Source organism: Colletotrichum siamense (genome assembly GCF_013390195.1).
Source record: "Colletotrichum siamense strain Cg363 chromosome Unknown KSG_Cg363_contig08, whole genome shotgun sequence".
In the NCBI taxonomy this organism is placed as follows: Eukaryota; Fungi; Ascomycota; class Sordariomycetes; order Glomerellales; family Glomerellaceae; genus Colletotrichum; species Colletotrichum siamense.
In genome coordinates, this window is record NW_023501021.1 from 1198912 (window position 1) to 1223438 (window position 24527).

The 24527-nt window shown below is 37.1% G+C and overlaps 5 protein-coding genes across 5 annotated transcripts; 2 read left to right on the top strand and 3 right to left on the bottom strand.

Annotated features, from left to right (window-relative positions):
* Positions 1-206: 206 nt before the first annotated feature.
* On the bottom strand, positions 207-2801 carry ASG1-2 (Activator of stress genes 1; the record flags this gene model as incomplete). Its single annotated transcript, XM_036643787.1, has 4 exons — positions 207-1211; positions 1265-1516; positions 1569-2358; positions 2686-2801. The coding sequence occupies 4 exons, from the start codon at positions 2799-2801 to the stop codon at positions 207-209; spliced, it is 2163 nt and encodes a 720-aa protein (XP_036490862.1).
* Positions 2802-4098: 1297 nt separating this feature from the next.
* CGCS363_v011939 (uncharacterized protein) lies at positions 4099-4695 on the top strand (the record flags this gene model as incomplete). Its single annotated transcript, XM_036643788.1, has 1 exon — positions 4099-4695. One exon carries the CDS (start codon positions 4099-4101, stop codon positions 4693-4695), a length of 597 nt encoding a protein of 198 aa, XP_036490259.1.
* A 288-nt stretch (positions 4696-4983) lies between these two features.
* On the bottom strand, positions 4984-6303 carry CGCS363_v011940 (uncharacterized protein; the record flags this gene model as incomplete). The annotated part of the gene is made up of 6 exons (XM_036643789.1): positions 4984-5122; positions 5176-5459; positions 5511-5617; positions 5665-5746; positions 5798-5923; positions 5977-6303. 6 exons carry the CDS (start codon positions 6301-6303, stop codon positions 4984-4986), a joined length of 1065 nt encoding a protein of 354 aa, XP_036491012.1.
* A 15624-nt stretch (positions 6304-21927) lies between these two features.
* CGCS363_v011941 (uncharacterized protein) lies at positions 21928-22926 on the top strand (the record flags this gene model as incomplete). Its single annotated transcript, XM_036643790.1, has 1 exon — positions 21928-22926. One exon carries the CDS (start codon positions 21928-21930, stop codon positions 22924-22926), a length of 999 nt encoding a protein of 332 aa, XP_036490153.1.
* A 131-nt stretch (positions 22927-23057) lies between these two features.
* CGCS363_v011942 (uncharacterized protein) lies at positions 23058-24437 on the bottom strand (the record flags this gene model as incomplete). Its single annotated transcript, XM_036643791.1, has 1 exon — positions 23058-24437. One exon carries the CDS (start codon positions 24435-24437, stop codon positions 23058-23060), a length of 1380 nt encoding a protein of 459 aa, XP_036491013.1.
* Between the last annotated feature and the right edge of the window lie 90 nt (positions 24438-24527).

Sequence of the window (24527 nt, forward strand, 5' to 3'; positions counted from 1 at the left end):
TGCGGCAACTGCAGCTGTTGTAAGGAGCCGAACACTAGGTATTACCAGTAATGCCATTTCATGTCACCAGTGAAGCTTAAATCGTTGAAATTGCGGCATTGCTAATGTTTCACGGCACATGATTTCTATTATACAGACCATAATGTAAAATTTCACGCGTTCAAAAGATGACATGAAGTAGAACATTCTCATAACCTCATTTGGTCTCACAACATATCTACAAACAGATGAGAAACGTCCAGCATTGACGAGTCCAGAGCGTGCTCTGGCAAACTGTCATCATGATGTCCGTCTGCAGACTCAAGCGCATCGCCGCAAATGCCAAGTAATGGATACGAGCTCGTGAAGTCTGGCGCACTATCCATCGCGTTGAAGAAGTCGCTCAGCTCCTGTGCCATCTGCACATCACTAATGGGCTCTTTTACTCCAGTGTGCCAGACCTCAGACTCTCCCACTCTTGGATCCTCCTCGCCGAGATGCGTTGTATTTTGCGGCGAAATATCAATGCCGCTTGAAGAGGGCGGCGGAGTCGCAACTGCGCTGCGAATGGCACGCGTCTCCCTGTCCTCGTTTGTCTGGGGAGGATTCAAGCCCAATTTCCTCCACGCAAGTCGAAGGTCGCTGACCATCTTCCAAAGTCTGCTTGATACGTAGGACTTGGCGCTGAGACCGCGAATTAGATCGAGCGCGATGTGGAACTCGTCGCGGACTGCGGCGCCGTACTCTGAAGGCGCGAGTGCCACGACCAAGAAGATGACACCAAGAGCAGACACCAAGAAGTGATTGAAGCACATCTGTTGTGTCTGATAAATGTCTGTCGTCTTGTTAAGCGAGTTCAGCTTCTGGATGGTGTCCTTGGCGAATCTGATGAGCGATTGGACTTTGGATCTGTTGATCTTGAGGCTCGACGGGGAGTGCAAGATTGGCTGCAGGAGGAGGATCTTCATTTGGTTCGCCCGGAGGTGCAACAAAAGCTGAAGTCGTTGGGGGCCTCTTGTTGACCCTGTCCAGTCATTTGACTCCCATTCTGGGCTGAGTTTCAGACTCTCTGGGAGCTCCTCATACCACTGGCCAATCAGGTACAGCAGATAGGATATCTCGTCGTCCCTGACTGCCCCTGTTGTCCGGGCAGAGTTGTATGATGTGGACCAGACTTTGTTGCCGATCTGGCTGTAGGCCACCATGGCTTTGAGGTATGGAACGTCATCATCCTTGAAGAGTCAGCTTTCATCTTTCCATGTGTCAGTCTCTATGGGGAACTTACCGGCTCTGGCAGGTTTCTATCGACATCGCAATGATGCATGACGAATGGCAGGCCTGCACCAAAGCCCCATCGGCGGTCTAGTGTATAGACACACCAGAAGAGCCTCAGTGCTACCTTCCGTGCCTCTACCTCCTTGAAGATTCTGTTCACTGTGCCTGCTTGGTGAAGGCCGATCTCTAAACACCAGCGAGCGGAAACGCCGACTAGCCTCCAGGCCTGAAGGTCATCTCCAGTGAGAAAGCTGTAAATAGCCTATAAACGCGTTAGCATAAGTATAAGATTCTGCATATGATGCTTGACTGACCAGTAGTACGAAAAGCATCGTGTTCTTGACGCTCGCTGGTTCCCACAACTTGTCGTGTGATGACTTCCTCACTCCGGTAAAGAGGGCTTTTCCAAGCTGGCTTGATCCACCTGCTTCAACGATTGATCCCGCTGAAATGACCATCTTGAGTAAATCCAGATCTAACGGATCAATGACGGTGGGACCCGGCATAGCAGTAAACGCGAAGCCGTTCTGCGAACCACTGGCCATGGCCCTATACAGGACGCGCACATTCTCAATGATTCGAGTGATGTCAAGGAAGGGGTATTGGATGCCTATCTCGACCTCGTAGAGATTGCAGAGCCTGATGGCTTCTTTCTCATCAATCAGCCATAGAGGGTCGACGGACCCGACACCGAATTCCAGGGGTGTGTGGATGGAAGGGGAAGGCGGTCGGGTTCGATCTGCAGATGATGAGGCACCCTGCTTATCACTATCAGTCATGGCGATGCCCTGCGCACGAAGATGTGTCCGGGCCAGACTGATGTTGAACGTGTAGCTTGCTGACGGCTGGCAGTTGTCCTGGGTTTCAGGGGGCTCCGTCGTGGGCAAGGCTTGATCTGGTCTTGCTGGATTGCTGCCTGGGTCTGTGTAGTCCGGTGAGATCAAGCGAGCACGAGAGGCATTGAGAGTCTCATCGAACTGGGGCGACGAGTGTGCCTGTGAGCTTGACCGTCGGTGGGGAGACTGTTGACGGAGCAGTTCAAGATCGCCCTGGAGTGAGGCAACTTGCTCCTTCAAAGACCGAATGGCTTGAGTATCACCATCGCTGCAATCCTCGAGTTAGACAGGAATCATCCGAGCAGACCGGATGGGGCTGAACTCACGTCCCATTTGCTGGGATTTCCCTCTGCTTCTTGGAAGCGGGATAAGCACCTTTGGTGTTCAATTAGCATTCATCAAAGCATATCTTGAAGAGTATAAGAATATGGTCTTACAGGTCAATGATTGACGTGCACAGCGTAGACAGGGGCTTCTCCCATTACACTTGCTCTTTCTCTTTCTACATTCAAAGCTGCAGCATCACCACAACAGTCAGCCACAATGTGCCAGAAGGGCCACTGTAATGTGGTACCACTGTCAAGGGGGGTCTTACCATGCTTTGGAGATGTACTTCCCCCTGGTCGCACGCGGCTTGGCTGCAGTGGCATTTCCATTTGCGGTGGCTGGAGACCCGGAACCCGGTGCTGCTTCGGAAGTTGGCGGGTCCATGGCGGAAAGATGAAATGAGGAAAAGAGTTCGTAATCCCTTTTGCTTTTTTCTTTCTCCACGTCCTGCAGGCGGTCTTTCTAGGGGTTGTTGTCCGACAAATGTTGGGTGGCACAGATGGGAGGAAGAATGAGCGGAACTGATGAAACACCGCGGTTTTGAATGTTGGGCAATGGCATCCTCCGCCGCACACCCCGCATAGAGCACCCCGCAAGATCCACTGTTATCCTCTCCGGGGTAGAGTTTTCAGGCTGGACAGGGACGCTAAGGCACTCTGACGTATTGTCCGGCTCAGTGATAGCCGGGTGCTACGTTGGTTACAGCGCTCAGCGGTGAGAACTGGCACCTCTAAGACGGGTCTTCGCTGGGGGAAACAGTACACTGCTTGTACAATTAGGAGGTAGATGCTGCAATTGAGGTCTGTGAGATATCTCGCCAACTGAGAGGCATTGAACACAATCTTACAGCACCTTCAACTTGTGATTGCACATTCTCCAATCACGATCTCGTGAACTAGCATTATTAGTTCGGATGTCAGCACCGTTCATCCCTGGCAGTTGATCTCGTGAGCCTGCATGACTGGCTCTAAGATAGGAGGGGTTTGCGGGGCGCGGAAAGACGGAAATTAGGATGTCCGGCACTTAGAGCGGAATCTCACAGCAAATTCCGCGCAAGCACAGTGTCTGGTCGCCACTAAACTGCACTATACACGGTAATGCAACCGTCGATTGCCTGAGAGATCATGGCCGGGCTCAGAAGGAAAGATCCGGGCATTTGCAACACAACCACTGTGTTCAATATGAGATCGACGGCTTCAGTGGCCTTCTTTTACGACAACTGCCTAAGCTAGATCGATGAGGGTTTACGCGGTGTCTCTACATGAACAGTCATAGGCAGGCGTTCCTGAATGCGACATTAGGAAGAGCTTGAGGTCGAGTTTCTTCAAAGGGTGAAAGAAAGTTTCCATCATATCAGATATGGAATCTATGATACTATCCTCCGATGGAAATTTGACGCATCCGGTGGTTGAAACAAAGCAAAAGAGAAATGAGTCGCACTTGTGGTACGGATTATTCTGGTTTACTTCTACCGGCCTTCCCACTGAATGGGGCACAGGATGAACTTCCTTTCGATAAATAATTTGACACTGTATTCAATATTCCAAGTGAGATATGTATAAGACCTCAAACTTTCTAGTCCTCAAACATGGGATAGCCAGTGGCGCGCACGCTTTCTCTTATATCCTACACGTTCCATCGGCGGTTCGAAATAACCCAGCACTTCCAACTCGTTATCAAGATGCGAAGCACAGCAGCATTCACGGTAATATTCGCAGCCCTGGCATTCATTCAAGGTGTGCCCGCGCCACCAGCAATAGCATGGATAGGCGCTGCCGCAACGTTCGGGGTTCTTGCCGGCTCGTCTACCGCGATTATCGCCGTCGGCATCAAGGACGACGAAAAGAGGAAGAAGAAGGAGGAAGATGAGAAAAACAAAGGCAAAGACAGACGTCACCAGTACGCCGTTACCTATGCGCATAGAATGGTGCGGGAAATTGCAGCCGAGATTAAAACCCGTCGAGCTCAGTCGCTAGAGGAACCCGGCCTGGCTCCTCCTGGAGTGCCTCAGTACAACTGGGATGATTGCTTCAACCAAGCCCGACAAGCAAACATATCGATCAGAGGTCCTGTTGGTGACCATGGAATCCGAGCTACAGGAGTGCCCCCTGTGTGCATGAATTTGGCCACCATGCTCGGAGGCGCTGTCAACGGCACTGGCATGCCCATTCCCTGCGGTTCGGACTGCATGGACTGGGTGAATATGGCGCCGGAATATTACGAGGGAGTAAGGAAGATGCTAAGCGGCCAGACTCTTGACTTCAAGAAGACCTCCTGAAGAAGCTAGACTGCACCGTGGGCCATTGGGCTGATGCGAGCGGAACCGCCAAAAGGACATTTAGCGAGAGCGGAGTTTGGTCACGTTGGACTGTGTGGCCTCTTCAGAGAACCACACAGACTTTTAATTCTATTTGAAAATATTGACACCTATGGGAAACTAACCGTCGCGTAAAATCTCTTATGGGCAAGCTAGTCCGGGAAAGATAACCTGAGTGAATACCCAAATAACAAATTTATGATACGTTGTGGCGTGATCTCTCTCTAGTACAGTCCACAAAGTCATGTGCTACCTAATACCTTGGTGCTTGGTGGTCCAACTCTCCAAGATGAGTTCAACTTCATCGTCCAAGGAGTCAACGATATGACTTGGTGGAAATCGCGGGCTCCAACCCAGCTTTCTCCCATGCCCGGGAGTATACGTCGATCTGGTAGAGATTATCAGTTCATGTGATGGTGGAAGGCGAAATGAGCGACCTACTTTCCACCAACTTTGGACACCGCCGACGCCGGCTCTACATTCAACGCATCGGACATCTTCATCAACGCTTCATCTGTGACGGGTGCGACTGTGTCATCATCAATGACACCCCGTTTCGCCATTGCTTTAGCCACAGCCGCGTAAATGTCATCCCAGCTGGCTGAGCCTGAGGAAGCTAGGTAGTAACCGAGCTTCCCATGATCGGGGTTGGAGCCGCTCAAAATGGCTCTGGCCAGCGCGATGTAGAGCGACGTGTTGTCGGATATGTGGCACACCGGCCATGTCTACTCGAATAATTAGCCGGTGGAACGAAAGACTTCGGGGCCGCGACGCACCTGTCCTTCGGGCCCAATCCGGTACACGCGTCCTGCCCCTTTCGCTGCGGTGACCACATCCACCGTTTGGATGGAAATTAGGTTCCCAAAGCCCAGTCCCTTACCGTCTGTTGGTGTCAGTGGTGGAGTTGATGTTGGGATATCCACTACTTACACACAATACAGGGTGAAAAGAGGTACACCCTGACGTCGAACTTCTCGCCGTCATCAATTACTGCGCAATTGGTGGCTATAGCCTTTGGAACTCTCAGCAGGGGGTTTCAGCACTTGGATTAGGAGCGACATACCACCTCCATCTCCTCAACTGGCGCCTTTTGGCCTCTCTGGATGTCATACAGATTGGGATCCGTGTCCAGAAGTGGCTTGTCTGTCGGCGCACCGGCATGCTCAGAAAACTGCTTCGTCCCTGTCGTCTGAAGACCAGTTAGAAAATGATTCCAGATACCCAGCAAAGTAAATTACTTACGTAGACAAAGTGTACTTCTCGCCCAGTTGCTTTCTTAACTTCAGCAAGAGCCTTGATGAAGCTGACGGGTCGCTCGGCACGGTAGGCATCAATCAGGTAAAATACCACGGCGATGCCGTTGTCCACGACCAGACTCCTGATATCGCCTTCCTCAAGACTACATCTGACAGGCTCAGCGCCGTAGAGCGACTTTACTGCGGCAGCTTGCGAGTCGGATCGCACCAGTGCGTACAGCTTGTCATAACCCTCAATGTTTGCATCCGCCCATGATGCAAGTAGCGATCCACCAAGATAGCCTGAGCCGCCAGTGATGAGTACGTTTGTCATTTTCGTCGACAAAGAAAACAGATCAAGTTTAATGAAACACAATCCCAAACGCAATTGGCACGGTTGCCCAAGCTGTCTTAAACCAGAGATGCGAGCAATCCGTCGTGATTGTTAATCAACTCATCGGAATCAAGATTTGTAATCAGACTTCTAGTTTGATCAGATTTGTTACAAAAAATTAGTGGTCGTAGCTTGAAAGAAGATGTCAATGTTGTCATATTCCCCACAGCACGTTAAGTAGGCTTCTTCGGCTTCTTAGAGGGTAGTGAATAATTGAAGTCATGACTCAAAGAGTACCAAATTGGTAAACTTCGCCTAGATAATCATATCTCTACCAAAACACATGCCAGTTGAAATTGCGTTCTTCAAACGCCAACAATGTCTTTGTCTTGGGCCCAGCGTTACCTTAATTAAACACAGCCAAACCAAGCGACTGAAGTCAACTAGAAAGTATGACTAGCATCACATAAGGATACTGGGAATGCGATTATCTACAGAAGCAGAGAGAAAAGTGCTAGAAGACACTATTCAGAACAGAAAGTACTCAAAAGAAGTTTCCTTATCTCTTTCTTAACGCGAAGCAATGCTACCTCAAGACGTCTCTGTCGTGCAAGCCATTGTGAATAGTGAATAGCTCATACGCTTCAAATATTTCATGCAGCTTATCAAAACCCAACGGAGCGGCAAACAACACCTTCAACTAGGTTACCACCGCGCACCTTCCTCTGTCTCTTCCTAAAATGCCGCAAGAGAGACCCGACGATAACGACCATGTCCTCTTTACGATCTCCAGGCGACTCAAAAAAGCTAACACCACCAATAAGGCAAAATACCAATGTGTCCTCTAACAGCGCATCCAAGAGTTTCAACAGGAGTTTGCAGATAGGCACTACCTCTAGCTCGTGAAGGGTATCCATGATCCTTCATTGAATGAGTACCTCAGGGTCTACGGTATGTCCTGCCCGGCTCAGCAGCTGAAGAACAAAAGCCTTGATCAATTCTAGTGACGATGGGAATGATTCTCCATATTTTCTACATCTAGAAGTCTCAATGAGGTCGGACTTGGTAAGAAATCCCACGCAGTTCACATGACGGAGATACGCCAAGATAGCCTTCAATAGATAACCCCTCTATATATCATGCCAGCAGTGTAAATTATAGTGGCGGAATACCAGAAGATCAGGGCAGTAGAATCACAGTCGACGACCCCTACGTATCGAGATAGAGATTGAATGAACATTGCTCCGAGCATGAGAATGATTGGGCTGTCCAGTGTCAGAACGAAGCAGAGGACGTCGCAATTTCGGATACATCCTGAGTATTGCGGGAATTTGAGCGAAAAAGAGAGATTACTCACGTGTATCGGCTTTGCAGAAAGATCATGGCAAAATCTTGCTCTCTCTTTTTCGGGAGGGCTGGTGCAAGATTAGAGTGGGCCACCTTGCCACCACTTGAAGGACCATCACGTTGGTTTTCCATGGCAGTCGTCCGATTCATGAAGTGATGTGACAATGACAAGGTTAGTTTGGGAGAAGGTTGAGTGTGAAGAGTTCAGCCAGAAGGGTTGCCGGAATTTGGAATTGATGGAGGGGCTGGTGACCTGCCGAGCTAAGGGCACTCTGTTGTAGTTCATTGAATAAGCATTCAGGCCAAGATATCGGCCGGTTCGGCACGCGATCGTGGCCACTTTAGGGAACCTTTGACCCGCAGATCTAAGGTTAATAATGGGGCTCGTGTACTTAAAAAGTAAGGCAGCGGATATCCGGCAGCAAACATTTGGACTTTTGTACTTCTACGTCCCAGGCAACAGTAGGCAAGAGATGAGGCTGCCCGGCACAGCTTCCGAGCGTTTCTGATGGGGCCTCGTTTCTTAGCTTCTGAAAGATGTGATTCTGGTTGCTCCATAACATGGTCCACCCCAGGTGAGAGTTCAGTCTCCATCCATCCTGCGGCACGGCTACGCCCGATGCGCCAGGGGCTTAACCTCATCGACGAAAAGCCAACCAAATGATCTACAAACCGTAGATATGAAATTCGAGCGAGCTATTAGTTTTGAAAAATGATAGACAAAACAAACACACTCTTGATGAGCTTATTCATGCTTTATTTGCTGTCAAGCCGCTTACTGTAAATCGAGCTCAAAGTTGTGCATATTAGCTTAACCAAGGATGCCAATGTTTATGAACTCACCGTGGGAATACAAAGAGCTGCAGTATGCTACCAAGTTGATTTGCTATGAATGCATCCCTGAACAGTGTTCCACTGAAAAGGGTCATTTGATTCTCACAGGCAGGAAACCGTCCTAGAACCTCCCCACTGATTCACGATTCCGACCCGAAATCAGCCGCAATCGTTTATTCACCTCAAAACGGGAACGCAATCAACTTTATTAGCTCCACAGGTTCCCTTGCACCTTCCCTAAATGGCTATATAGAGCAATCTTTCTTCCCTTCTAACTTTTCTTCCGCAGTTTGCCGCCTGGAGGCGCACCTTGTTGACTGCCGTATGACTCTCACGGGGAATAATCGAGGGCCAGGATGGCCTGGGAGAGAAACCTCTATGGCCACCTAACCGCTCTTGAGGTAGCGGTCACAGAGGTAGTGAATGTAGTATTGCTTCGGCATTTTGGTGTAATGGGTTGTGGCAGCGTGAAGAGGGAGATGCCTGCCCCCTGGCGATTCGCGCTCTCTTCCTATATAGAGCAATGAAGGAGCTCAACCCTGGGCAGATAGGACTGGAGGCTCGAAGTCGTGACATTGGTATTGTACATCAAAAATGCTGAGAGACACATCCATGACGCCCCATAGCAATGGCCCTTTCGTGATAATCGTGCTTTCAGCCCTGACTGCGGGAACAATCAAAGACGTATAAATCCAAGACATCGTCGTACAATCAATGTCCTCTCTCAGCCCATGGTGAATGATCTTACTAGCTTCACTTAGAGACGGATCACACCGCCAAACTCTACTACCACATTATTCCTGGGCTGAACAGGTGAATTACGAGAGCGTCGATTTTTGCAGCGGAATGGCTGGCAGGTTGTGAGTCAACGCTAGTATTCCCATACAACTTGTGGACTATCTGTTTCATGCTGTGTTAACGACGCAGAGAACAGAGAAACTGGCGAACTTGGCAGCGAAGATGCCCCTTACCTTTGTGTATCTACGTGCAATTAATGAATGTTAAGGAAGTTTCAAGCCAAACCAGTAGGAAGCAGCGCTGCTAACCAATTAATTAAGCTAAATCTTAGGGTCAAATTTAACTAATTAACTTAACGATTATGATAGTCTTATTTAAATTAACTGTTTTAATTAGTTTTAAATATAATTACTTAAATAGGAAGTTAGTAATACCTCTCATAATATTCTTAGAGGGTTAAAATATATATTATATAATAATCTAAGGCTATTTAACCTTTCTTAGCCCCTCTATTTAAAGTAGTAGTTATTTATAGTAATAGTATTACTTTAAACTTAGTTCTAAAAGTATTAGGTTTACTTAAATATTAAAGGTATTATTAATAGCTTCTATAATATTAATAAAAGTTTAGTAAAGCTAAATACCCTCTTATAGTTAGTTATTATTACTAAAATAGTAAAGATATTAAAAGTAAGTTTATTAAGCGTTAAGAAGGTTTATTAATATAAAATCTACTATTAAATAAAGTTATTAATAAGCTAAGTAATAGAGAGATAGAAATATTACTTTAGCTTATTAAAATTATTAATAGTAGTATTATAAGCCTTACTAGCTAACTATTAATAATATTTAGAGTCCTTAGTCCTTAGAGTAATAATAATTAATATAAATATAGCTTATAGAAGCTATAGATAAAGCTATAGATTAGTTTAATTAGATATATTAATATATTATTTATGAGGGGCTGGCCCTTAGTTTGTTTAACTTAGGGGTGCCTTAATTATAGGAATCTAAGCTAAAGAGGGGAGGGTTCTAAGAAGCCCCTTATATAGAGGAAAAACAGGTATAAAGCAGTAGTTAAGCGAACGTAGTCGCTAAAAGTAGAATTCTCCTAAGTCTATAGTACTACTTAGATATTAATAATAGGTATAGCTTATAATATATACCTCCCCCTCTAGTTTTTATATAAGTATAGTTATAGTATAAGCTAAAAGTAGTTAGTATAAGCTATAAATAGGGCTAGTATTATATTAATCTAAGCTACTAACTACCTTATACTCTATAAGTAAATAATATAATAATAAGATTTTTTATACTTAGTTTACTTCTTATTTTTCTTTCTCTTATTAACCTATATAGTAGTAAGTTAATTAATTAATTATAATATTATTTTAGCTAACTTTTTATTATTTTAGTAGTATTTTTAGTATATTCTTAGCTTATTATTTATATAAGTTAATTAGCCTCTAATCTTTATTAATTACTAACTTATTTAGATCTAATTAATCTACTCTCTCTACCTCTATAATAGCGCTACTTATATAAAAATACCTACCTTTTCCCTATTATTTTATTATAATTAACCTAATATAGCTTACCTTATTAGACTTTAATATAGAGATAAAGTCTCCCTCTACTATTATTAGTAATACCTTACTTTCTAAGTATTCTAAGTTTACTAGCTTCTCTAACTATAAAAAGTTTATTCTTAAGGAGTTTAACTTCTTTAATAACCCCTTTTATATTCTAGAAAGTTAAGGTTTATATACTTACTTTAACTAGCCCCTCTCCCTCTACTTTATTATTAAGATACCTATTTTTATATATTTCTATCTTATTTTTCTATTACTTTCTTAACGTTCTACTAAAGCTCTTACTTATATTAGCTTATTTTTAGTAATATCCCCCTAAATAATACCTAAGGACCTCCCTATAAAGTTCTTTATTTAAAATATATATCTATTATAACTAAAGCTAAAAGGCTTAATAATATTATAGCTTACTATAATATCCTTAAACGAAATATATTATCTTTATACTTTAGGCTTATTTTAGAATTAACTATTTCTTTAAATAATATTACTTAATATATCTATTACTCTAATAAGTCTATTAAGTTAACCTATATTAATATAAATACCTATCCTCTATTATTCTAATACTATAAAGCTAATAATTTACTAAAGTAATAAAAATATAGTTTACTACTAAGAGGAGTTTACTTCTCTTAATTATAATTATTTTACTTATTATAATATTAATAAGGAGACTTTAATAAGTCCTTATTACTTCACTATTTTAATAAAGTTATTAACTTTTTTACTAGCTCCCTATATAAGTTAAAGTTTATATAAAGCTCCTCTATACTACCTCTATTTAAAGCTATAAAATCTATACTAAAACTAAAGAGAAGTATACTACTAAAGTTATTATTAAAGCTATTATTAATATTAATACTTCCCTTATACTTTTTATTAGTTCCTTAGCTACTCTTATTTTTAGTGCTCTTATTACTACCTCTACCTTAATATCTCTCTTAGTTAAACTTAATAAAGTTTAATTATACTATCTTACTTAAGCTTACCTAAATATAGCTAAAGTCCTCTATAAAGTTTATTATACCTTTATTCTACTCCTATTTTTAGTATTCTAACTCTTTTTAGCTTATTAATACTACTATTACTATTTATACTAAGTAAGAGGAGTAAAAAGTTTATTTCTAAAGTTTTTATTTTACTTACTTATTTACCTATTCTAAGTTTATCTTAGCTTTATTATACTTTTCTATAGTTTTATACTATAATAAAATCTTTTTATTACTTTTTATTTTTTTACTTATAAACTACCTTACTACCCTTCCCTTTATTCTATTTATACTTACTTACTATTATTTAACTATAATACTATATACTAGAGGTTACTATTATTTTTATCTATAAAGCTATACTTTTCCTTAAACTTATCTACTACTTAGTTATCTTATAGGGATTATAGGAGTTCTTAAGTAAGCTAGCTATATCTTAACCACTTAACTAATAACTTATAATATCTACCTCTACCTATATATTTCTATTATACTACTAGAATAAACTTAACTTCCTATTTATCTTCCTTATTTTTAAAGATAGGTAGTAATTAAGAATTATTAACTTTTTAACCTAAGAGTAAGTTATTTATAGTATATTATAATAAACTAATATAAAAATAGTTATAAACCTTACCTAAAACGTTTAACTTAACTATAATTAATAAGATTATTTTAGTTACTTTATACTTTAAGTATAACTAATCTAATTTCTTATAGAGTTATTCTATATAGAAGTTTACTAATAATAACTAAACTTTATTACTTACTTTATAGCGCTCTATTAATATCCTTTTAGTATTTACTAATTGCTCTATTATCTATTAAGCTACTATAATAGTAGCTTAAGCTAACTCTATAGTTAACCTTAGTTTATTAATAAACTTATTAATAGCTAACTTATATAAGTTTATTAGCTTTAGTATAGACTAAATTACTAATACTAAGTTAATATAATACCTATAAGTAAAGAAGAATAAGCTTACTCTTATTATAGCTATATTATAACTATTAATTACTAATTAAATAGATAATAAGTAAACTTCTTAGTTATCTTAGGTAAAGTTAACTATTATCTATAAAACTACTTAGATCTCCTAATTAAAATATTTAATTACCCTATCTATCTATAAATAGAAAGTAGTACTTAAATATTATTTAATCTTAATAAGTATATAAAATTATTACTAGAACTAGCTTATTTAGTTACTACCTCTATTACTAATAATTAACTTTAGCACGCTATAAAACTAATAATAACAGTTTATAAAATATTTTATATATACTTCTATATCTATTAATATTATCCTTTTTAGTATTATTATCTTTAAAAATCTATTAACTATTACTTAGAAGTATCTAGATTTTATTTTTACTATATATAAGAGATCTATTATAAAGTTTATAGTAAGGTTATAATATAGCTGTTTTACTATTAATAATAGCTAAAGGAGTTTATATTTCACTTATTACTATATTATTCTCTAACTATAGCTATTATAGTTCTTTATAAAATAATAGATAACTACAGACTACTTTAGCTAGAAATACTATTAAGCTAAGATAGCTAATATATTATTTTAGCTAGAGTAGCTTATTATTACTAAGTTATAATACTTTTAGATTAACTATATTTAGAGGGTGTTCTATAAGTAGTTTTTATCTATTAATCCTAATACTTAAATTTAATCCCTAAATATTAATTAGTTAAAAATATCTATACTATACTTAGTAATTTATAGTTTTAAGCTTAACTAAGAAGGGAAACTTTAATCCCCCCTTTTTACTATAAAGTAAGCTCTTTAGTATTAATTATTACTTACTTACGCTTTATTCTAAGTATACTAAAAAACTAGGTCCTTAAATATTAATATTTTAGAAGCTTCTATAGGTATTAATCTATATACTTTTCCTAAAGTAAAGTTAAGGATTATTTATATTACCCTTCCTTTTTCTTATTTATCCTCCTAACCCTTTAGGGTATCTTATTTATAGTATAAGAGTATATTAAGTATAGCTATAAAGTAACCTAGTTAGTATTCTAAGAAGAAGTTATATCTTAAAAGCTATTCTACTTAATAACTTTAGTATTTTATTAAATATTACTTTTATATAAAATATTTAAAGCCTTTATAGTTAGTTAAAACCTTAAATCTAGGGTAGCTTCTTAACTTTATATCCTATATACCTAAATATATAATCACTATTAATAGCTCCTTATTATAGATTAAGTAGTTATATTAAGCTAAAGTTAGCTTCTATAAATAGAAAGTAATAAGATATTATTACTTCTATAAGTCTTCTTAGGTTAATATTCCTCTTAGTATAAACCTTAAGTAGTTTATCTTAATAGTTATTAAAACTTATAAATTAAAGCAGTATAATATTAGCATAATCTAAAAATAGTATTTAAGCGTTTAGAACGTATCTTCTTATTCCTTACCCTAAATAAATAGGACTCCTTTCTTTATAAAGAAAATAAGAGGCTTAATAACCCCTAAATACTCTAATATAAAGATTTAATAATAATTAGTAAACCTAAGGAAACTTTATAGCTTTTTTATAGAAATAAGCACTTCTTATTTAATAATTACCTATACTTTCTCTATATTATAAGTAATACTTTCTCCTACTTTAAGGATAAACCCTATATATTTTACTATTTTCATAGAGAACTTATATTTCGCTAAGTTAAAGTTAAAGCTAGCTTCTTTAAGCACTTAAAGAACTTTATAAACCTTCTACTTATAGTCTACTTAAGAGCTACTACTATAGACTAATACGTTATTAATATATATTATTACAAAGTTATTAAAGAACTCCTAAAGTATACTATTAATATATTATTAAAATATTACTAAAGCTTTATTTAGCCTAAATAGGTAGATTAGCTACTTAAAAAGCTTATATTATATATAAAAAGTAGTTTTCTCTTAATACCTTTCTATTATATAAATCTTATAGAAAGCTACTATAATATCTAATTTAATATACTATTTTACTATATTAACTCTCTAGAAAATCTCTTAAATTAAAAGTAGAAAGTAATAATCTTATTTTATAATTATATTTAACGCTTTATAATTATAATAAAACTATAATCCCCTACTTAGTTTTTAGATAAAGAGGATTAATATACTTATAAGTAACTTACTAGCTTAAATAAACCCCTTATTAAGTAAATTAATAAATATCTTTTTAAGTACTAATAACTCTTCCCTTAATATACTATAGAGGGGGCCTTAAAGTAAAAGTACCTCTTAACTAGAAGTATTATAATTAAAGTGGATTTTATAATCTATATTAAAGTAACTTAGAAATAAGAGATATAATTTAGTAACCTTAAAGAGCTCTATAAATTCTTTATAAATATATTATAGTAGTCTCTTAGAATAATCTTTTAATTTCTTTACTTTAAGCGCTTTCTTAATATCTTTTAAGCTTATAGCTTATATCTTTACTACTACTTTAAATAGCTTATTCCTACTAACTTTCTAGTAGATTACTATAAATAAAGTAGCGTTTAACTAGTAAGCTTTTTAGATTTCCCTCACCCTTTAGGACTCTTTTTATCCTTATAAAGTAACTATAACCCCTACTTTCCTATAGAATATATACTTCTCTACTATATTATAAATAATATTATTTTATTCTATCTATAGTTTCCCTAAGAAGAGGTTAATATCTAACCCTCTTATTATATAAGCAAAAAGTTACTATATATAGCCCCTAATTTTAAGGTATAATATAGCTACTCCTTTTATAATAGTTTAGGCTAAATTATTAGTAAAGCCTTATAATTACTATACTTAGCAGTTAATATATAATAAATAGAAATAGTAAGCATACTAATAGTTTACTATTATATAGATATTATAGCTATAATTTATTAAAGTATTAATAAGAGTACTTTTATTAACTCTAACTACTAATATTATAAAAAGCTTACTTATATTATATTCTAATTAGAACTATTTCTAATTAACTTACTCTTCCTCTATTATCCTTAATACCTAATTTCACACTAAAGTTACTTATTTCTTAAGTTAGAAATATCTTCTTCTTTCTTAATCTCTTTTAAATCTAAGTATATTATTTCTTTAATAGCTTTTACTACTTTAGGGTTATCTCTTAACTTCTTAGTTTTTTAATAATCCTTCTATAAGTAGCTAACTTAATTATACTTAAAATAATAATATATTTCCTTATTAAGGTTTTCACTTATTTTTTTATATAAAGTGTATACTAAACTTATTATCTTAATATCCCTATTTATATCTACCTTTAGAGGTAATAACTTTATTCTAAAAGTCCTAAACTAGCGTAAAACGTTATAAATATAGCATAATCCCTCTAATTTCTATATAATATCCTATATAAAGCTTATATACTTAGTATACTTATAAGAGGTTAAGTAGTTAACTAAATAATTAAAAAGCTTATATAATAGTACTTTATATAAGTAATTAATCTAAACGCTATCTAGCTAAGTTATACTACCTACCTCTATAATAATATATTTAAAGTAGAGAAAAAATAAAGCAAAAGCTTTATTATATTTTATTTTAAGCTCTAATAGTCTTCTAAAGATCTTATTTTCTATATTTAGATTACTATAAATATAATCTAAGTATACTAAAAAAGCGTCTAGCTTAAATAAGCTATTACTACTTCTTAAACTATAGAAAGCTATAACTACTAGCTATACTTTAGGTTCTAAGTAGGAGTTAATAAAATATTATACCTCTTAGTTACTTAAATAGAAAGCTTAATCTATCTTAATCTTATTATATATCTATTATACCTATATAGTATACTTATTATAACTTCCCTTAAACTTAGGGGGGTTAGGGAGGGGCTTTAAGTGCTAAATACTACTTATTTCTTAAGTAATATCTAGTTTAAGAAGTAGTAATAATATTAGTAGTAGTACTAATAAAGTTACTATAAGGTTTAATATTATTAATATTAATATATTATTAGCTACTATTATTTATATTAGATCTATAGCTAGTTTATTATTAATCTACTATAAGATTATTAAGTTATTAAGCTAGTTATTAAGCTTATTAATAGCTATATAGATCGCTTTAAATACCTCTTTATTTACTAATATTAGTTTTAAGCTAGCTACTTTTAGCTTAATTAGCTCTATTTTCTACTTACTATTTATCGCTCTATATAATTAGTAAAGTAAGTATTTAAATTAAGCTTAAATATATAAAAAGCTAGCCTTTAGTTTATTTAACTTAAAGGTACCTCAATTATAAGAATTTAAGCTAAAGAGGGGAGGGTTCTAAGAAGCTCTTTATATAGAGGAAAAATAAGTATAGGGTAGTAGTTAAGTAAATATAGTTATTAAAGGTAGAATTCTCTTAGGTCTATAGCACTACCTAGATGTTAATAATAGGTATAGCCTATAATATTATTATTACTAATACTTATAAAGTCCTTTTTAGGTATTATATACCTATATATAAGTTTCTAAGGTAATTTAATACTTCTAAAGCTATTATAAACCTTACTTAAGATATAAAATCACTATAGTAGTATAAAGAGAAAACTTTATAAACTTAATATAGTATTTATTAAGTATTTACTAGCTATTAATAATTAATAAGTATAAATATCTATAAGAGTTAAAGTTAATACTTTAAAGGTATTATAATTATAAATATTTAAGCTATTAAGTTTATAGTTACAACGCAGCCCCCCTATAAAAAGACTATAGTAAAATTCACCCTATACGCAGGCATAATTCTAGAAACACTATATAGGTACCTTAACTTATACCCTCTACTAATTAAGGAAAATAATATAGAAACCCTATATATTCCTACTAGTAGGCAAACCCTCACATAAAGTTAAACGCATACCCTAGCTAAATAGACTAGTAGAATAGCAATAGCGCCAGCTACACAGCGCAAGGCTAGTAGCACTACACATAGTAGGGCTAATCATATTAGGGCTAAAGGGGTTACTGAGGCTCTTATAGCTTAGTAACAGCTTCACTAAACCTTCTAGCGAGGTACTATAAACGCTACTATAAGAGAGATAACTCCTTAATTAAAGAAGTTATAACACTACTATATAAGAGATAACTCCTTAACTAAAAAGGTTATTAGAAGAGGTTCTTACAGCTAGAAGTATAAAAACTCTAGCGTAAAGCTTTATGCTTATCCCTCTTCCTCTTCCTCTTCAACCTACAATAAATCCTAAAACTTCACTATATCTATACCACAAAAGATATATAAAAACACTAATCCCCTATAAAGCATACCCTTCTATAAGGGAATAGCTAAAAGTATCACTACATAGAATAATATCTATATAATAAATAAAGCCCTTAAATTTAATAAGTACTCTTTTACTAATTAGTAGTATATTATTAAGGTAGCTATAGCTAGAGCCCTTATAAATACCCCTAGAGGGGACCCTCTCTATACTATAATTAAGGCGATAAATAATAGCCCTAAATACCTCTACGCAGAGGCTACATACGTTTCTAGCTATCCTAAGGAGTAGCCCTTCTTTGCACAAGCCCTCTATAATACTAAGGCAGAAGTAGCCTAAGCCTAGACTTAGTAGGGCTTGAATATTAGTGAGTGCGCCTTACGCTAACTAATAGAGAGAGCGTTGCTAATAATAGCATAGCTGCTGCGAAGGTATTAGCTAGCTTAATTAAATAAGAAGAATAGCAGATAGCAAAGTAGTAATAGGGATAGTATTTAATAGTAGTATAGGTGATACATAAGAGAGAGGATAGGTCAATAGTTCAGTAGTTAGTAATTAAGTAATTAAGTAATCATAAACTATATTATTACTAAAGTGAAGTTAAAGATAGTGAAGTTATATGTATATATAAGTGCGGCTGAGGTTAGGAGAGTTATAATCATATAACTAAAGGCTGTATATATTATTAGGAGGCATAGAGTTAGGAGGTCTGTCGCTCTAAGCAGGTAAAAATCACAGTGAACAGCTAGAGGCTATATTTAAGCTATAAGTAAATAAGGATATTATTAATTAATAAGGACTATAAAATTACTATTAAGCTTTATTAAGAGTATTAAAATACTCTTATAAGTTAAAATAGTTACTATAACTAACTCTTAATAAGTTAAGTAGCTATATAGTTAATCTTAATATTAATAAGGATATTAAAAAGCTTATATTAATCTTTAAGATAATCTAAGAGATACTTTATACTTACTAAAACCTCTTAAAGTTAGTTATACTTATTACCCTTATTTTAGCTTTTATATTTCTTAGTTTACTTATAGAGTAGCTTAAGTATTTTATATAACTCTATAAGGATTTATTAGTTTTTATTAATAAGGATATCCTCACTTAAAATATAATCTATATTATTAAGAAGACCTAAAGTATAAAAGATATAATTATTAATCTAGCTATATTTAAGTAAAGCTTATTTAATTATATTATATATTAAGTTCTATTAAGTAGTATTATTTAATATTAGATTTAGCTCTTAAGATAACTCTTTTTATAGAGTAAAATTAGTATTATTATTAATAGCTTTATTATTAATAGCTAAAAAGCTTTTAGATTATTATAGTAATAATCTAATATACTTAATAATATTTTAAAACTTACTAATAAGACCTTTTTACTTCTAGTAAGCTAAGTTATTTTAAACTCTATTAGTATTAAGTAGATAGTTAGACTCCTCCTTAAATACTTTATTATTAACGCTATAAATAATAATATAACTAATAAAGTTAAAGATATAGCTATAGTATTAAATTTAGTATTATTAAGTATTAGTTTCTATATATAAAGATAATAGAGAAGAAAAGAGAGCTTTAAGGTAAGTATTATTATTTATAGTATTATTAGATATAATAATACTAACCTAATTAATAAAACCTTAATCTATAAGAGTAATATAAATAGTTATAATAATATTCTTACTAAAGTAAGCGCTAAACTAATAGTAGAAAGCTAATAAATACTAAGTCTATTTCCCTAATTAGTTAATAAAATAGCTAAATATAATAATAATAATATATTAATTAAAAGAGGTCTATAAATTAAATAATATATAGACCTTTATAAATACTTTTTATATCTTACTTCTAATCTATTCTTTCTTAGAAATATAGAGGTAATATAGTTAAACTTTCTAAAAATCCCTTAACTAATATATTTAGTTATAGATATTATAATTAAAGAGACTAAATAAGTATTATATATACTAATTACTAAATATTAAGAAAAAGTTACTAATATTAATAAAGAAGCTAATAGCTAGCTCTTTAATCTAAGAGACTCTATTATAAAATATAGTAATAAAAGTAGAGTATTAATACTTAAAGAGGTACCTATTATCTCTAGAATTATTACTAAATAGATATTTAGTATAGAGGTATTCTTTATAGATATAGTAAGTAGATTTAAAATACTTCTTAGCGCTAAATATAGTAGTAGCTTTCTATAGCTTTCTAAAGGTATTAGCTTTATTATAATATTAGTAAACCTAGTAAGTATTACTTAGATATATTATTAATATATAAAAAAGTATAATAAAAAATAAATAAGTAATAAATATACCTCTAATACTACTTAAGAGGATCTTATAAATAAAGATACTTTTATTTTTAATCTAAGAAGTATAACTTTAACTACTTTTCTTTAAAATAGCTTCTATATTAATATAGTACTACTCCTTCTAAATAGTATAAAGTAAAGCTTTAAAAGTAATATACTTATTAAGGTTAATAGTTAATATATTACTAATAGTTAAAAAAGCTTAAATCTAAATAGTAATTCCTTAAGAAGTTACTTTATAATTAATAAAGTAATTAATATATTAGTTATATATTAGTAGAGGTATTATAATAATAAGAAAGAGGTTAAAAAAGGTATTTAGAAGTATATAGAAATAGAGCTTTAAAGTATAATAATAGTAGTAGTAGTAATAATAGTACTAATAGTAATATTAAAAAAAGTTATTTTTAAAAACTAATAAAGAAGTTAAAAATAAGCTTTTTTTAACCTTTAGTAAAGAAACTAAAAATATATTAATTAAGTAATATAATAAAAAGTATATTTCTAATACTTTTAGTACTTCTTAGTAGTAAAGCTAATATTACTAAGAAGTACTTAGCTCTACTTTATTACTTATTAATATAAAAATATTACTAAACTAATATTATTAACTACTTACCCTTTTTTTTTAGAGATATATTATAATAAAACCTAATAAGTTAATAATAAATCTATTATATAGGGAATTATAGAGATATTAGTTTAAAACTAGCTTAAGTTATTAATTATAATATAAAAGCTTAAAAGGTTATAACTTTAGGTTACTAGAAAAGAATATCTAGTTAACTTTTTTATTTTTTTATTAAATCTTTTAAAAATTCTAATTAATTTAGAGGCTAGATTTTTATTCTTCTAAGTAATATTAGTTTAATTAAGATAGTTAAACTGAAGGTATTATAAGTTTAGCTAATTAACTCTAAAAAAAGCTTTATTTTAATTAGCTAATTAATTGATTTGATTGATTTAGCTTGATTGGGTAGCAGCGCTGGTAGGGGGTTTCATAGTAGGGAAAAAAGCAGTAAAAGTACCTCGGTTAGTGATGCTTCGCAGTATGCGTACCCAGGTGTATCTATGTGAAGGAGGAATCATGCCATCATGCCCATCAACTTGATTGGGCTTTACTCTTATTTCAACTTCACTGTCATTATGTTTTGGCCGCTTATTAATCGGCCGACTCGGAATTCCGGGTGTCGTGCATTGACACCACGAGCACCCCAAAAGTGGGTTGCGTTCTTCTTTGACGGACAATCGGAATTGCGAGCCTCCTATTCGATGTCCTCAGCGCCCATGTTGACCAAGGTCATTGAGGCGGCCGCCCGGAGACACACGGAGCAATTTGTCGAGTAAAACCAAGAACAACTCACATCACAAGATCTGACGGCTGGCAGTTAGTTCCTAACTCCCCGACGACCTCCCGGATCGCATGTGCTGAAGAATGTATTTAACAACGACTCAATTCGAAGGAATATGGAAATCACTGGGTTCAAGGCATTTCCCAAGTTTCCGATTATCATTTGCGATCACCAAAACTCGTTGTCTAAATCACTGAAAATATGCATTTGCCATCCGACCACAACATAAGTCAAGACGGCTACAAATGGATTGCCAAAGCAGTCGACTCCCTCGACCCCGAAACCGACTACGAACTCATCTGGCGCCTAACATCGAGCTACCACCTCTCAGACTTTGCCAACAACCTCATCTACACCCTCACCTTCCCAAATTTCGTCGTATCAAGCCATGGATCTACACCTGTCTGGCGTTCAGATGGCGGTAAAGTGGTCCACAAAGCCAGCGATCGTGTCGACAGAACGGAGCACTACAATATGGCCTGGTGGTACTACGGGCCCAGCGACCAACGCTGTCGAGATGCCGTTGAGAGGATCAACCAACTGCACGCAGGTTTAGCGAGCCGATACCCAGACACCTTCACCCACAACGAAGACTACGTGTACACGCTCACCTTCAGCGCTGTGCTCATGCACCGTCTCCGACTACGCCTGGGGCTCTCAGGCTTCACTGAGAAGCAGAAGATTGCAGCCCATCACTTCTGGCGGGACATGATGCCGCTGTTCAAGCTTGAAGGCAACGGCGTACCAATCAGTGGCTTTCCAGACGACTTCGAGGGCTGCATTACGTTCTGTGAGGCCTATGAGAACACCCCTCGCGAATATGATGAGAGGGCGCGCTATGTTGGACTGTCGATTTTCAACCTCTTTGCATATCGGTACTTTCCTCAGGGGTTGCGGTGGTTTGGCATGGCATTTCCCCGTACGCTCTCGCTGCCGACGACGTTGAAGTACTTCCGCATTGAGCCGGCCAATGCAGTACTTGGAGCGGTCATCGTGTTCATCGTGAGGACAATGTTTCTCATTTCAGAAGCCTTGCTGCCTGATCCTAAAGTACCCTTCTTTGAGCAACTAGAGACCTTACCGGAGGTGGAAGTGAAGAAGCGCAAGGAGGAGAGCAGGACGCTGGATAAATCATACGAGGCATTCATCAAAGAGAAGATGAGCGGCCCAGGGTGCCCATTCAGTGCGAAGATGCAGTAGGAGAGAAGTGTGGAAGCCCAGTCTGCAAGTGCTCGAAACAGCTTCGCTCAAGTCTAATCTATCATAAGCGTTCTTTCTACCCGTGATTCTACACCAAGAATTGGCTGAAGTCGTTAAACCATACTCTATATCTACTCCTTTGTCACCTCCTTCTTCAGCCAGGCTACCCAGCCCTCGTCCGCCAAAATAGATCTAACTCTTGCTTCTAACCACTCCGTGTTTCCCCAGAATCCCCAAGACGCCTGGAATCGGCACCAATCGACTAACGCCGTCTCCCAGTGGCGGACAAAAACATCCCAATCGTACTCCGATGGGCCCTTCCCTGAAGGTCTCTCCTTCAACAGTGTTTCCCGATACTGTTCCAGCAATGCTTTCTCTCCTTTATCCATGGGCAGCTGATCGGGTATATCCTCATGCTGCGTGAGCATCTCAAGAGGTACTGAGCAGGTAAAGAGCTTGGCGAGGTCGCAGGTTCCGACGCCCAGTCCGGCGTATTGAAAGTCGAAGAAGACAACCTTGTCGCCGGCCTGCGTGGTGAACAGGTTCTCAGACTTCACATCGCCATGGATGTAGGATTCGAACGGCCTTCCGGAGGGCGTGAGAAAGTCAGCTACCAACTCGGCGACGGACTTGGAGGAGCCGTCGTCGCAGAAAGCCGAGTTCCATTCGGAGTAGTCGTCCTGACACAAGGAGCCGTACTCATTTCGCCTCGTCGCCAGGTAGGTGTATCCCCCGTTCAGCCACAGCTTGGGGTCTGCGGGTGCTTGACCAGAGTCTCTGCGTTTTTGCTCATCCAAAGGCGGCAAGAGAAATCGGTTCAGGTCATCCGGCAGTGATTCCCACGAACTGCTGTGATACTTGGCGAGCCAGTCTAGCGCAGCTCTGACTTGCAATCGGTTAAGGACCAGTCTCTTCTCGCCCGCGACGGGGAATTGAGGGCGAAGATCGGTGATGATGGTCGCCATCAAGGCCTCCAGCTCGTTGGCGCGTGGCTTGCCAGTCATGTCTCGCGTCGAAGCGAGGCACTTCGCAATCGCGACATCGTCGCTGAGTTTTGGTGCGATTTCCGAGTAGAAGTACTGCTCGACTTCGTAGCTGAGCATCTTGCGCAAATGCCCCTCATCCCCAGCCTTGGCGCGGGGCGGCGAGATGAGTTTGATAACGAGGCGATACGACCCTTGCGCGTCCGGCCGCAGCGCCGGCGAGATGGCGCTCGCGTCGAAGTTTCCATTGACAGCGTCACTCGGGCGAGCGGTGATGGCGCAGATGTGACCGTAGCCGGCCCACAGCGTCTGGAGCTCGACGATGGAGACGAGGTCGAGGCCCAGCCAGGAGAGCATGATCTCTGCGACGCGTCGAGGCTCCTTGAGAGACGCCATGGTGAAGGAAACTGCTGCTGCGGCCAGAACGAGTTGGGTTGAATCGGTGCCGGTGTTCGGGAACGACGTTGCCGCAACGAACTGGGTGAGGTTGGAGGCAGGGCAGGAGCCTCCGGCGAGCGCCGTGTCCATTTTGAGATTGTTACCCGGGTGGGTCCGGTGACTTCAGCGGCTCACTCAGTGAGTGGGTTTTCATTCCACAGTGAGCTGGCTCACTCTGAG